General features: G+C 39.9%; 1 protein-coding gene across 18 annotated transcripts in view; it reads right to left on the bottom strand.

Annotated features, from left to right (window-relative positions):
• MAGI2 (membrane associated guanylate kinase, WW and PDZ domain containing 2) overlaps positions 1 to 13,913 on the bottom strand; it is a 735,321-nt gene that overhangs the window by 145,862 nt on the left and 575,546 nt on the right. For 14 of the 18 annotated variants that reach the window (XM_054064155.1, XM_054064076.1, XM_054064091.1 and 11 more), the window contains 3 exons: positions 10,619 to 10,740; positions 9,864 to 9,992; positions 8,998 to 9,180 (listed from right to left, as the gene is read on the bottom strand). In XM_054064155.1, coding sequence (XP_053920130.1) covers positions 8,998 to 9,180; positions 9,864 to 9,992; positions 10,619 to 10,740 — 434 coding nt within the window. The remainder of the gene's footprint in view (positions 1 to 8,997; positions 9,181 to 9,863; positions 9,993 to 10,618; positions 10,741 to 13,913) is intronic. The other 4 variants (XM_054064111.1, XM_054064119.1, XM_054064199.1 and 1 more) reach the window with 2 other exon arrangements.

The following is a 13,913-nucleotide window of genomic DNA, read 5'->3' on the forward strand; positions in this document are numbered from 1 at the left end:
TTGCTCTTCCAGTTTGTATAAAAAATTTTAATCGAAGACTTCAAGAGAATAGCCCAATGACAAGGCTAAAAAGAATCAATAGCTTTCTTCTCGAGGACTATTTATGCAAAGTGGGATGCCTTTAATAGGAAAGATTTGTATGCAGTGCTTAATGAATGCTCAATAGCTTGATAGATAGGCAACGTGGACTCAAGCTGAAACACCTTATCAGGCAGAACAGATAGTAACATATGGATTTTCTGTACCTTGGTAGGAACACAAGGCTATTGAATATCACATCAGCCAACCAAAGAAATCTGACAAAATGCACACAAAGATATAGACAGTAACAGTGTGTGGTATACTAAATATGGATACAAATTTTATTATCTAGGCTCATCTCTGACCTGGTTATCATTTAATGAGTACCTAACAACTTAGTGAGTACCAAAGGAATAAAAATACGAAGAAAACACTAAATGAAGGGCAGAATTCAATAATTTTTGAAAGAAATGGACACTTTTCCTAGGTCTTTGATTAATGTAAAAGCAATTTACAGATATCACTGTGGCCACTGAATCAAGTTTGTTTTATATGAAAGTAATAACCCCCCCCAGAAATTATAATGGAAAAATAATATTAGAAAAAATAGTACAAGTACTAAAAATTTCCAGCAGCTTAAGGGCTACCTTCTGGTTTATCTGTTTATATACAGAATTCAATGATTTACCTACTTCAAAATAGGAAAGAAGGGAGAGATTGAAAACGAGTAATATGTTTCTGCTACCAAGTTCTTAATTGCTCTTAATATTCCTAAAATGCAAGTACTATTTTTACTGTCACCATTAAGCATTCAAAACCACAAGTCATATCCCTTTCCTCAGCTAAAGGGACAGTCTCAACACATAACAACAAATAAACGATAAATATTTTTTTCTTTGCTTTCTGTTTGAAGCCTCTTAAGTATAATGTGGTCATACTTCAGGGTTTCCTTGCAACTAAGGGCTAGAAACTTTTATCTTGTAAACTTTAAGCTGAGATTCACATTTATGCACCTTTTCTAAAAAAAACCCAAAAAGTTGCACTTTAAAGAACTCTGCTTACATTAGGACTCAGGACAAAACTGTGAAACTAGCAACGCTACTTAAAACTATCTAGGGAAGATTCTCAAAAGCCAGAGTTAATTTTCCTGAGACAAATTTTGGACAGTTTTGGCATTCATAGAATCATATAATGTTTTAGGTTGGAAGGGACCTTAAAGATCATCTAGTTCCAACCCCCCTGCCATGGGCAGGGACACCTCCCACAACATCAGGCTGCCCGAAGCCCCATCCAAACTGGTCTTGAACACCTCCAGGAAAGGGGCATCCACAACTTCCCTGGGCAACCTGCGCCAGTGCCTCACTGCTCATTGTAAAGAAATTCTTCCTTATGTCTAGTCTAAATCTGCCCCTCTCTAGTTTATACCCATTGTCCCATGTCCTATCACTACAAGCCTTCGTAAACGGTTCCTCTCCAGATTTCTTGCAGACCCCCTTCAGGTACTGGAAGGTTGCTATAAGATCTCCTTGGAGCCTTCTCTTCTCCAGGCTGAACAAGCCCAACTCGCTCAGCCTGTCCTTGTGTGGGAGGTGCTCCAGCCCTCTGATCATCTTTGTAGCCTCCTCTAGACCTGTTCCAACAGTTCCATATCCTTCTTATGTTGACAGTTCCAGAACTGGACATAATACTCCAGATGAGGTCTCACAAGAGAGGAATAGAGGGCAGAATCACCTCCCTCGACCTGCTGGCCACGCATCTTTTGATGTGGTCCAGGATACGGTTGGCCTTCGGGGCTGTAAGTGCACATTGCCGGCTCATGTCAAGATTCTCATCGACCAGCACTCCCAAGTCCTTCTCTGCAGGGCAGCTCTCAATCATACCACCCCTCACCGTGTATTGAAATCAAGGATTGCCCTGACCCAGGTGTAAGACCATGCACTTGGCCTTGTTGAATCTCATGAAGTTACATGAGACGTAAACTTTTATGGTGAGAAATATAAAGTGGATTGAATTGGAATGTTGTGTATTGCACAAATGAAAAAAAAAAGCTTTGTGCAGCCCCTAGATGCCTACTCGTCTCAGCTGTGAGCTAGCAGGGTATGCACTAGCTAATTGAATTTCAGCCAGCTTCTAGAATTATGGAAATGAAGTCCTACATGTGTGTGTGACCAGTTCCTTACTGAGCTCCTGGCCACTTAACTTCTTGAGATGACAGCCGTGGTAAACAGTCAGCTACCATGAAGTGGGAATACTGTGAAAGCGATTATTTTGTCAGATGAATCTTGACTGATGGCATGTGAGAGAGCCTTGAGCTGTCTGAAAAAGAAGATAGATACAGTAGTGTGTGGTCATAATACACTGAATTCAGCAGTGATATTGTGACAGTATTCATATTAAAAAAAAAAAAGTTTTAACAAATTTGCTTCTTTGGATTGAAGGCACTCCTTATGCCTACGCAGTTCACCTTTTCTGGTGTTGCTGAAACTGGATAGCTTGCAGCTCATCTGGTTTAACATTAGGCGAGATAAATGATTTGTTCATATGAACTGACAATGGACAAAAAGGGAAGTGAACTAAGGATCTGTTTGGAGTTGTAAAAATGCATCCTTTTGCAGACGTCCTCAAATCCTTCTGTCTGGAGTACTCTGCTTTTTACAGAGTTTGTGAGATATTAGCCTTGCAGTGCAAAAATATACATGAATGATGAATAGATAATTATTTCCTAAGCTTAGTGACATTGTAGGGCCAGTCATCTGATAATGGCTTTAATTTTGTCCTTATTCAAGAGAATAATAACATTTATGACTTTGTAGACCAACATGTGTGCAGTCTCTCCAATTTGCTTACATTTAGAGTAACTTCAGCTTGAATAATTTATCATGTATACAGGATTGTTACATGTTTTGACCAGAGGCCCATGGATAGCAGCAAGGCCACATGTCACTCTTTCCAGTATTTCTAACACCTGGCTCATTCTTTTTTGAGATCTCTCATGTGCAGTAGAAATTCTGAATGGTAAATGTGGGACTGATCTCTAGTGTCTAGGCTTCATTCTAACATTCATCTAGAAGTGGCAGATGTCTATTCATATGGTAGGTGTATACATCTCTCTTATAGACATCTATCTCTGTTAGCTGAACCTTATCTTACATTTATGAATTTTCATTTCTAGAACACATTAATATAGTGAAGCTACCATTCCTGAGAGAACAGCATCTAAACAAAGCCCAAATCTGTATTGCTTACAGATGATTTGTTATCTTGGAACTAGTGAAGTGAATGCTTGGCTGATGAAGTAAAAGAACATGTTTCCCATTTCTTGATGCACACTGTTGAACTATGACAATGCATCACAGATGTATATATGATTCTGAAAAGTTCAACCTGCAATGACCATAGCTATCATTAATCAGAAGGGTCATAAACAGACTCAGTTAATCACTCAAACAGCATTTCTTTCAGCCGGTTCCTGGAAATTTTCACCAAAGGAACTGGAACTTGCTGAAATGCACAGAGTGAGAATCTTTCCCGAGCTTGATTATGTGGAAGTGTTTCAGTTTATCTAGTCCATTGAATAACCTTGAGAATTGCAGGAAAGTTTTTGCCTTTGCAGCTTGAGCTTTTATCTGACTGAGCCGCAGGCCTAAATCTTTGTTTGCCTTAGAACAGCAGTCATTCAAAATCATTCACTGTATTAAAATCTTCTCATGTAGACGCAGTCTTTTACCAGTGACGTTCACTCAGCATTTTAATAGGATAGAGGGGCCACTTAAATGTAGACACTTCTATCTGCAACATGAGTCTTCAGACAAGACACAGCAATCTAACCTCTCGGGAAAGAATGTGGTATCGGTTCCTAGGCTGTCTTGAGGTAGACAGAGATGATGTGGAGTATAACGTTCAGATCCAGCAGCTTGATTGAGCTCCAACTGCAAAAACATGTCCTAGAAAGGCACTTGCAGTGTTATTAACAGTCATTAGCTCACAGACGCTACATTTACATGAGGGCATAATAACCCATAGGAATTCAGAAACATCTGGCAAATGGGATCAGGAATGTAATTTTGGCTGGTTTTGACTCATCCACTGAGATGTAGTTCCCCTGAATCTGCTTGAGAGGTTTGTTGTGGGACTGGGATAGTTATAGTTACCTATTAGTGACCAGCACTGGGCTCTGAGTAGTGATGTTAAATCACCAGGACCTCAGATATCTCTTGTTCCATCTCAGTGTGCTCGGTTAGCCTCACTGTTTTAATTGTTTCATAGAATCACAGCAATGCCAAGTCACTGTCAGGCAGCTGCTTCCATGTTCCAAGGGATGAAATCCAAAATTGTTTCATTTTGAAACCTGCAGGTGAAACCACTGTGTTGTGATTGTGTTAAAAGTGTGACAATAACATAGATTCACTTTTCTCTTAGATAGCATTTATATCTGACCTCTAAATTAGATTTTGATTGGATAAATAAACTAAAGGTACAATATGAGGTTTTCTATGAGCTTGTTTCTTTAACAATTAAGATAAAGTAGAGCTTTGGTGCTTTCAGCCCATGGCCAAGATCAGGTAAGATGAAGGAAATGGTGCCTTTTCCTCTCCTCGCCCCCCCCCCCAACTGATGCTGGCCTAAATCACTAGGATTTTGTTTATTATTTGTCAAAAACAATGTACCACCCTTGCAAGGGAAAGGCTCCAGAGTTGTACTAGGGCTGGGAGCATCAGCATCTGTGGTTCTTCCTTACACCTAGATTGCTTCACAGACTGTCCTTAAGCTTTCTGCTTTGACGCACTACTGACACAATACTTTTCTTTTCTTTTCTTTTCTTCATTCATCAAGGCCCCTGTGACTGTGATCATAGCTAGAGTGCACATAAATTGCACAACAACACAAAGTTCATGTCAAAAGAATAAATAAAATTGGTTTTCGAAGTTGTATTCGTATTCAGTGATGCCTTAACTATCAAACAGAATGTACATATGTAATTTCAAACAGTTTGAAACTGTAAAATTTTAACAGCTTTATGAATAAAATTCTATTGATGGAATCTGGGAGGCTTTCATATCTCCAGTTGATTAGATTGTAAATGGCTGAATAGGGAGAGAAATCTTACATCAGTAAGTGGGAAAAGAATTGGATCAGGAAATACAAGCACTTTGCTGAACTGTGCTTTTATAAATATTCTGACCTTAAATATCTTTCTTCAGTTTACCATTATCATATTTATAAATCACTTCAAATATTCATAGAAGCCACATTAGACACCACAATCTAGCCTGAGATTCTCTAATTACTTTAAATCAGAACTCTGTCACTTTCCTCAAAAATAAAGACATTTGAGGCCAGAATTGATTCTGAGATGTAATTTTGTACATATTGGGCTCACATAATTATGGATGATTATATATTTGACTGTACATTTCTGTCTTGCATTCTTAATATAGTTGAATTAATGACCTCAAAAAATTCAATGTTATTTCTATGCATTTTAAAGAACATTTTTTTTCCCATGTATTCTCATCACAATCCAGGACTACAATAATCACCATCAATAGTATCATGATAACCATATGAAATTTCAACATCAAAATTCAGGTAAGTTGCAAGGCTACTCGCTTTTCCAGAGAAAAGAATTCCATATGAACAATTTAACCACTAACCAGCTCACACTTCAGATTGATAGGCAGGTAACTATCATTCAGTGCTGATTGATAGGCAGGTAATTATCATTCAGCATTTAGCATCTGAGAATGCTAAACTATGACAAAGCCCAAAAATCTCTCATGCAGTGTATTAGGTAATATGAAAATACTATAAAAAAATTTAAGGCCATGTTACCAAATTCTCTTGAGCTTCAGGAAGTCTGTTGTATCCTTTGTTCACTTAATCAGTTAGTTTTATATTGACTTTAGGAACCAGATTGCATTAAGTTAAAATGGCAACAGGAACTGAGAATTAAAAAGCTGTTAGACAATTTTTTTAATAAAACTAATGCCAACAATCGATATTCAACATCTTTCTTACATTTTAATTCTTTATAAAAAATATCTGTTTATCTATTTGGCATCAGAACATCATGCTGGCTGTAATATAAGACTTGAGGCAAATTACACTTTTTAAAAAATAGTGCTTTACACAACTCCCACCCTTCTTAGTTACAAAGTCCAGGAGAGTTCTACAGAATAAACTAGACTTCCGGAAGGGCTTCTGCAGCTATGTCAGCCAGAAAAGGAAGGTTAAAGAAAGTGTATCCCCACAATGAAGAATAATGGTGATCTCTTATCAACAGACGAGGAGAAGGCTGAGGTACGCAACAACCGTTTTTGCCTTACTCTTCAATGGCAGCCACTCTACTCACCCCTCCTGGGTCAATGGACAACAGGATGGGGACAAGGAGGGTAAAGCCTCTCCCATTGTAGGAGAGGATCAGGTTCGTGACTACCTGAGGAACCTGAACATAAGTAAGTCTATGGGACCTGACGAGATGCATCTCACACTCCTGAGCAAACTGGCTGACGTGGCTGCCAGGATATTCTCCATGATATTCAAAAAGACATGGCAGTTGGGAGAAGTCCCTGGGGACTGGAAGAAGGGTGATGTGCTTATTTTTAAAAAGGGCAGAAAGGATGACCCTGGGCACTACCAACCTGTCAGCCTCACCTCTGTGCCTGGAAAGATCATGGAACAGATCCTCCTAAAAGCTACGCTAAAGCACATGAAGGACAGGGAGGTGATTAGAGGAAGCCAGCATGGCTTCACCAGGGACAAGTCCTGTCTGGCCAACCTAGTGGCTTTCTATCATGAGATAACCACAGCAGTGGACACGGGAAAAGCAACGGATGTAATCTATCTGGACTTTGTAAAGCCTTTGTTATGGTCCCCCACAACACCCTTCTCTCTAAATTGAAGAGATATGGATTTGATGGGTAGACTGGTGCACAAGGAATTGGTTGGATGGTTGCCTTCAGAGAGTAATGTCTCGATGTCCAGATGGAAATCTGTGACAAGTTGTTTCCCTCAGGGATCTGTATTGAGACCAGTCCTGTTTAATATTTTCATTGATGAGATACAGAGTGAGATCGAGTGCACCTGAGGGAGTCTACAGACGACACCAAGCTAAGCAGTGCAGCTGTCACATCAGAAGGAGGGGATGTTGTCAAGAAGGACTTGGACAAGCTGGAGAAGCGGGCCTGTGAGAACCTCATGAAGTCCAACAAGGCCAAGTGCAAGGTCCTACACCTGGGTGGGAAGGGAAGGGAAGGGAAGGCTGTTGGAAGACCTTATAGCAGCCTCCCAGTACCTAAAGGAGGTCTATAAGAAAGTTGAGGGGGGGCATTTTACAAATGTGTGTTGTGACAGGACTAGGGAGAATGGCTTTAAATTGGAGAGGGGAAGATTTGTATCAGACATTAGGAAGAAATTCTTGATGATGAGGGTGGTGAAGCACTGTAACAGGTTGCCCAGGGAAGTTGTGGATGCCCCCTCCCTATAAGTGTTCAAGAGCAGGTTGGACGGGGCTTTGAGCAGCTTGGTCTAGTGGGAGGTGTCCCTTCTCACGGCAGGGGGATTAGAAAGAGATGATCTTTAAGATCCGTCCCAACCCAAACCATTCTATGATTCTATGATAGCCCATATAATCCCTTTGCTGCAACAAAAGAAGAATGGAAGAAAATTCCCAGAAAAATCACTTGGGACTATTCCACCTATACTATTTGTGCCTCTGCCTGCTGTACTGTAACACACTAACGGGATCCTGCTCTGCTGCTGTCGTCATAGCGATCTGTCACAGACTATGAAATTCTCTTATCTTCACAGTGAACTTGGTTCTCTGCAGAGACAACATAAATAACAAACTAGCATTTCTTCTGTAGAGTCTTGGTTTAAAATAGAAGGAAAAATTATGCACTTATCCCAGCAGAATTGTGCAACTTGACTAGTATCTGAGGAAGATGGACTGCTGGAGAATGATAGTGCACAGTGACAGGGCTGCAGTAACTCAGGACTACAGTTACTGGTAATCAGTTCAAGCAGTGGAAAACCTGATTGGATCTAAAGAACAAAAAATCTTCACTGTGAGAGTGGTTAACCACTGGGACTGGAGCCCACAGAGGCTGTGGGAACTCTGCCCTGTAAAATTTTCTAAAGTGTCAGGGAGGAAGCCCTGAGCAATTTGATCTAACCCTGGGCAAGCTGATCCAACCTACTTTGACCAGGAGGTTGGTGACTGAAGGTCCCTGCCAACTGAAATTATTCTATTATTCTCCAATTCTCTTCTCCTACAAGACACGATAGCTGGTTTGGAAACTGAGTTAATCTTCCTTCAAAAATGTATCATCCACCTACAGACCTGATGTGACCCTCCAAACCTTTAAGACAGTGATTTAGAGTCTTTATCAATCCGTGGACACGAAAATATTTCCAGTAGTGGTCCAGATTTTAAGAGCAGCTTTAAATCTCTTCAGAGGAAGCTTCTTTTTTTAGTCAGTTTTCACAGATTCTGTATTAGTAGGCCACAGATGCCTACGTGTCCATATGCCACACTGAAAATTCGTTTTGATAGTTCTAACGAGAACGATGTTGGATCAGACTCGACTTTCATTATTTTGCAAAACCATCCTCTCTAGAGAAACAAATTTGCACTTAGTAGTCTGTGCTGTCTCTGCCTGTCTCTTTCTTTCCATGCACAGACTCCCCTTGAGTAAACAACCTACATACCAAAGAACATCACATTCCATTTTTAAGTAGGAACGCATAGATCTTTTCTCCATTAAAATATTGTGAGATGGTAAAAAATAAGCTACTTGGTGTTATTAGAAAGAAAAATTACAAGTACGTTTTATCACAGAAATTTATCTTATAGGTCAGACATTAACACAGAAAGTGACATTGAAAAGTGTGTGTGTTCATGGAGAGAGTAAGACTAAGAAATCTATGCATCATTCTATTTCTCATATAAAAGGACAGAGGAACCATCTTAATTACCTGTTTCCATTTTCCCATCTTGTGCTGCAGGCCCATCAGGAATTACACTCTTCACCTGAAGAAACTCATCCGGCTCATCCCCACCAATGATGGTAAATCCAAACCCCATGTTGCTTTTCTTAAGAGTTGTGCTGAGGAATGTTCCCTTCAGCTGTGATGCATCACGGGTGAAGAGTGGTTTTTCTACATCAGTCAACACAAACAAGAAAGACAAAAGTCCTGATCTAGTCACAACACAGTGGGGACAGCAGATGACAATACTGGCTGACATCAGGTGACAGTGTACAAAAATTAAGGAAATAAAGAGTGCAGGCATTCCAGGATAAAAGTATTTGTGAGCTCTTATATTAACACAAAGTTTAAAATGCATTTCTTATCTGTGGCAGACCAACTATAGTGGGGAATTCTAAATGTTATTTCATATTAGAGATGCATTTAGAAGTGGACATTGTGTAGCTAAAGAATTACAACAATAAATATAATCTGTGAGATAACTTTAAAACCTCTTTCTTAATCTATAAATTCAGTTTTGTCTGCAAAGTGATACATTCTCCATAACTTCCCTCCCAACCCCAATAAGGAAAATATCCTCTGGATCTCACATTCCATATGTTAACAGACAGTGCTAAATATTAGGTGAGCTTTTCTCTCAAAAACACATGGGGTTTTGGCATCCAACAAGTGACAAATGTAACTGCTGTGCAAACTTCACATGCCTTGGTGTGCAGTGTGGGTGATGGGGGCTCCCCGTGCCTCTCTCGTGCTCTGCATGGTGAGGAAGGGTGGAAGGAAGGTGCAAAGGTTGTGACTTAACTATGCTGTGCCCGCTGTGGTGGTACTAGGCTGGTTGGCAGTGGAGGACATACCGTGCAGCCTGCGCGTCCCGACGGGGTCGCGCTGGTACTGAGACAGGTCATTCACGCTGCGGGACCTCTTGGGAGCGGGGCGCGGGTGGGCGAATTTGGGTCTAGGTAAGGTTGATGAGGAGTTTTCTACTGTTACAAAGGAGAACAAGCCTCATTCTCTGGCCATAACCTTATATGAAGGTTTATTCAACTCTACCAATACTGTTTGCTGCTCATACAGCTCATTTTAAGAACATTAATTTTTATGTTACCAAGAGGCTGTATTCTTGTAAACTCCTGTAACACAGTGCTTGAGGCTTTTAACTTAATTGATGCTTGCTAGATGAGCTAGCTTAGAAACATACCAAACATCAATTAATGGTAATTTAGAGAAATGACAATTAATTATTTCAGTGTTGCCAACCTCGGCTGCTCAAGAGAGTCATGTGTGCCCATAAATGGAATTTATCATTTTATTTAGAAAATTACTTTGGGGCTTTTATTGTGCTTTCTATTCCTCAGTCTTCAGGAAACAATAGGGTCAACTATTCTGCCTTTTCTGTGCCTCTGATATTTAGAGTATTTTAGGTGGCTCATGAGTCCTGCAACTCTGGGAGCTTGGACATTTAGGGAAGAAAAAATACTAGGAAATAGGTGATAACATTGTGAGATTTGGCAACACTATTGTTTTAATCGGTCTATGACAAAATTATTGTTGCATAAACAGGAGAGCAGGATCTTTCATCTTAACTAAGATAGCTGACATGGTACTGTACCTCGGAAACCTTGGGCCTGCATAGGCTTTGTTCCAAGTTCTGCGTTGGGCATGTTATGCTGCTGTAGCTTCCTTTTTGCTTCTAGGACAGGGTTTTCAAATTGGGTTCTTCTATTTATGTGGCTGGAAAAAATTTGGTTTTGATTAAAAATTGGGTTCAGTTGGGGAAAATGATCATTTTCACAGTAGGATGCTGTATGTGACTTAGGTGTGTGTGGTTAGGTAGCAAAACCATTATGAAAACCCAATGGACCTAAGCATGTCCCTTATACTCCATATCATTTTGATGGCAATGAGAAATGCACAACCCAGTGCTCACATAATGAAGAGCACTGAGAAGTGTCCTATCATTTCAGTATGCTGAACTGTAGTACAGGCAAACGGTTTTGATCTATGTGTATACATATTCAATAGCAGTACTGCTGAAGCATGCTATGCCAGTTTTTCATACACTTAGAACAGCATTGTTCTGTGCATGATTCAGATCTGAACCAGTTTTGTGAATTATCATCGATTAAGTGAAACTACTTAATCACTTAGAGCAAAGGCAAAGCCTAGGACACAGAGTGCTTATACGATTACAGCTTAGAAATAAGTCTAACACGGGAAATAAACTGAAGATGATTACTTTTTAGTTCTATGGTATATATCTGATCAGCTCTACAGAAGAATGGGATGTTGCAGAAACTAAGTCACATGGTAGATCAGAACTACATAGATAATACAGGAAATATAAGAAAAGCTAATGTACACATTTTTTCCTTGATGTTTTACTTTTCCTTCAACAGGTCAGCAAGTACATCTCTGTCATTACGCCACTAATTTTCTGTATTGTGTTTAGAATTTTTATACTGTCTTAACTACATACTCTCATCATATCCTTGATTTTAATTCATTAATTTAAAGCGTACACTTCATCAATCAATAAGTAATCCTATAATCCTGTCCTGTGATATGTTTAACATGTTTTTTGAAGAAGGCAAAACAGTTTAGTAGGCTGCATTGAATAACTCCACATGACAGGATCATGATAGGAGCCCAGTTAAGAAAGGGGTTTTGTACTGCAAATGTTGTTCTGGGGAATTAAATACACATGTACAGAATGGCAGGTTTTCAAATATGTTACTCCTTATTTGATCTTACTGAGCTACTATGTATTGAGTTCTGAAAGTCTAATCCCAGTCATGGGCCTTAAGCACTTGGAGAAGGGACCTGGAAACTTTTGAAATTCTGAGATCCTAAAAAGGATTGAATACCTTCAATTTATATTGAAATGACCTTTTATGCCACATTAAGCATTTCTCAGGTCCCTTGGGATTCAGATCCTACACTGCTTCAAAGAAAGTAAGTGGACTTGCCATTAAAAGTGAGGTAGAGGGAAGGCAGCAAGTCCTATGGGAAAAGCAAGATTTAGTTGCTAGAGCTAGTGTAATGAAAATATTCCCAGTCATATAAAAGAATACTTGATTTAGTGAGAGGAAGTAAATGTGATAAATCCTGGAGTCGCCACTTTGTTAATTATAATTCATTCAAGGGCCTGTTAACTTGCTCTTATAATCTAAAATTTTGATTAAGAGTTTTCTTGTAAATTATAATCTATTCTGCAGACAGAGAAGTCCTTGTTGTGCTGGGAGCAAGCTGCTTGAGGGTAGGAAGCATCTTCAAAGGGATCTGAACAGGCCAGATGGATGGGCTGAGACCAACAAGATGAGGTTTAACACGGTCAAGTGCAGAGTCCTGCACAACCACATGCTGTGCTACGGGCTTGGGGAAGACTGGATGGAAAGCTACCTGGCAGAGAAGGACCTGGAGGTGCTGGTCGACAGCGGCTGAACATGAGCCAGCAGTGTGCCCAGGTGGCCAAGAAGGCCACCTGGCTTGTATCAGAAACAGCATGGCCAGCAGGACCAGGGAAATGATTTTGCCTCTGTACTCGGCATTGGTGAGGCTGCACCTCAAATACTGTGTTCACTTTTGAACTCATCACTACAAGAAAGACATTGAGGTCCTGAGGCATGTCCAGAGAAGGGCAACAAAGCTGGTTAAGGGTCTGGAGCACAAGCACAAGACTTATGAGGAGCAGCTGAGGGAAATCGTTTTTTTTTTTAGCCTAGAGAAAAGAAGGCTGAGGCAAAACCTTATCACTGTCTACAACTATCTGAAAGCAGGTTGCAGAGAGGTGGGTATTGGTCTCTTCTCCCAAGTGACAGGTGATAGGATGAGAAGGCATGGCCTGAAGTTGTGCCAGGGAGATTCAGATTGGACATTAGGAAAAATTTCTTCACTGAAAGGCTTATCAAGACCTGGAACAGGCTGCCCAGGGAGGTGGTTGAGCCACCCTCCCTGGAGGTGTTTCAAAGATGGGTAGATGAAGTGGTTAGGGATATGATTTAGTAGTGAATAGGTATGGTTGGACTTGATGATCTCAAAGGTCTTTTCTAACCTAGCGCTTCTATTATTCTATACTACATAAAATTCTAATCACCCATGACCAAATGAGAAGAATCCATAGAAAAGGCTTTACAGGAAGAGCAGTGAAGAGAGAGAAGACCAAAGGAGTTTCAGTTTTTTATTCAAGCAGAATTAATTCTGATATATAACGGCATTCCATGAATATGTTTGGAAGTAAACACTAGAATGCATTAAAGATGTCAGGACTTCAGACTTCAAATCTGTAGGCTTCTCACAAGCAGAAGTGTGAAATTATGAAACAGCTATCAATAGCAGATATGGGCTAAATTTCCTAGCTTATTTCATGTTAGCATTTGATAAGGTTAAAACCAGGGTTCCTACTCAGTGGGTGGAGTTAATGGCTTCAACATAGGAATCAAGTTTTATTTTAGAGGTTTAAAGTGTCCTGCCCTGGTCATCAGCTGTCCTTCCACAAAAGCATGGGTTTCCCTCATCTTTTGTGCCATATTACACAGATGTAATGAATATCTGACATCAAACTGTAGATCTGCTTTTAGGATCTTTAGTGTTATGCTGTAATTGCAGGGCACATCTCAGTGCTGCAGGAAGCGTCTTGCAGACCTAAGTTACAATTTATATGTGGTTCTTTGATATGAAAAAAAAGATGGGATTTTAGCTAATATGGGATTAGTCCATTGCTCAAGGAACATTAGTTCCTGTGGGACTGACAACACAGATAGGATCCGTTATTCACTGTTTCTCTACAGTTTCTACGTAGAGTTTAAGTTTTGGTTTAGTTCATTTGGACAGAAATGTTTTCAGCAATGGTTACCTTGAAAATGACATTTTTTTGTCGCATTAAATCAGAAAGAAGACTAGAAGAG

This window comes from Cuculus canorus, chromosome 1, assembly GCF_017976375.1.
Source record: "Cuculus canorus isolate bCucCan1 chromosome 1, bCucCan1.pri, whole genome shotgun sequence".
NCBI lineage: Eukaryota > Metazoa > Chordata > Aves > Cuculiformes > Cuculidae > Cuculus > Cuculus canorus.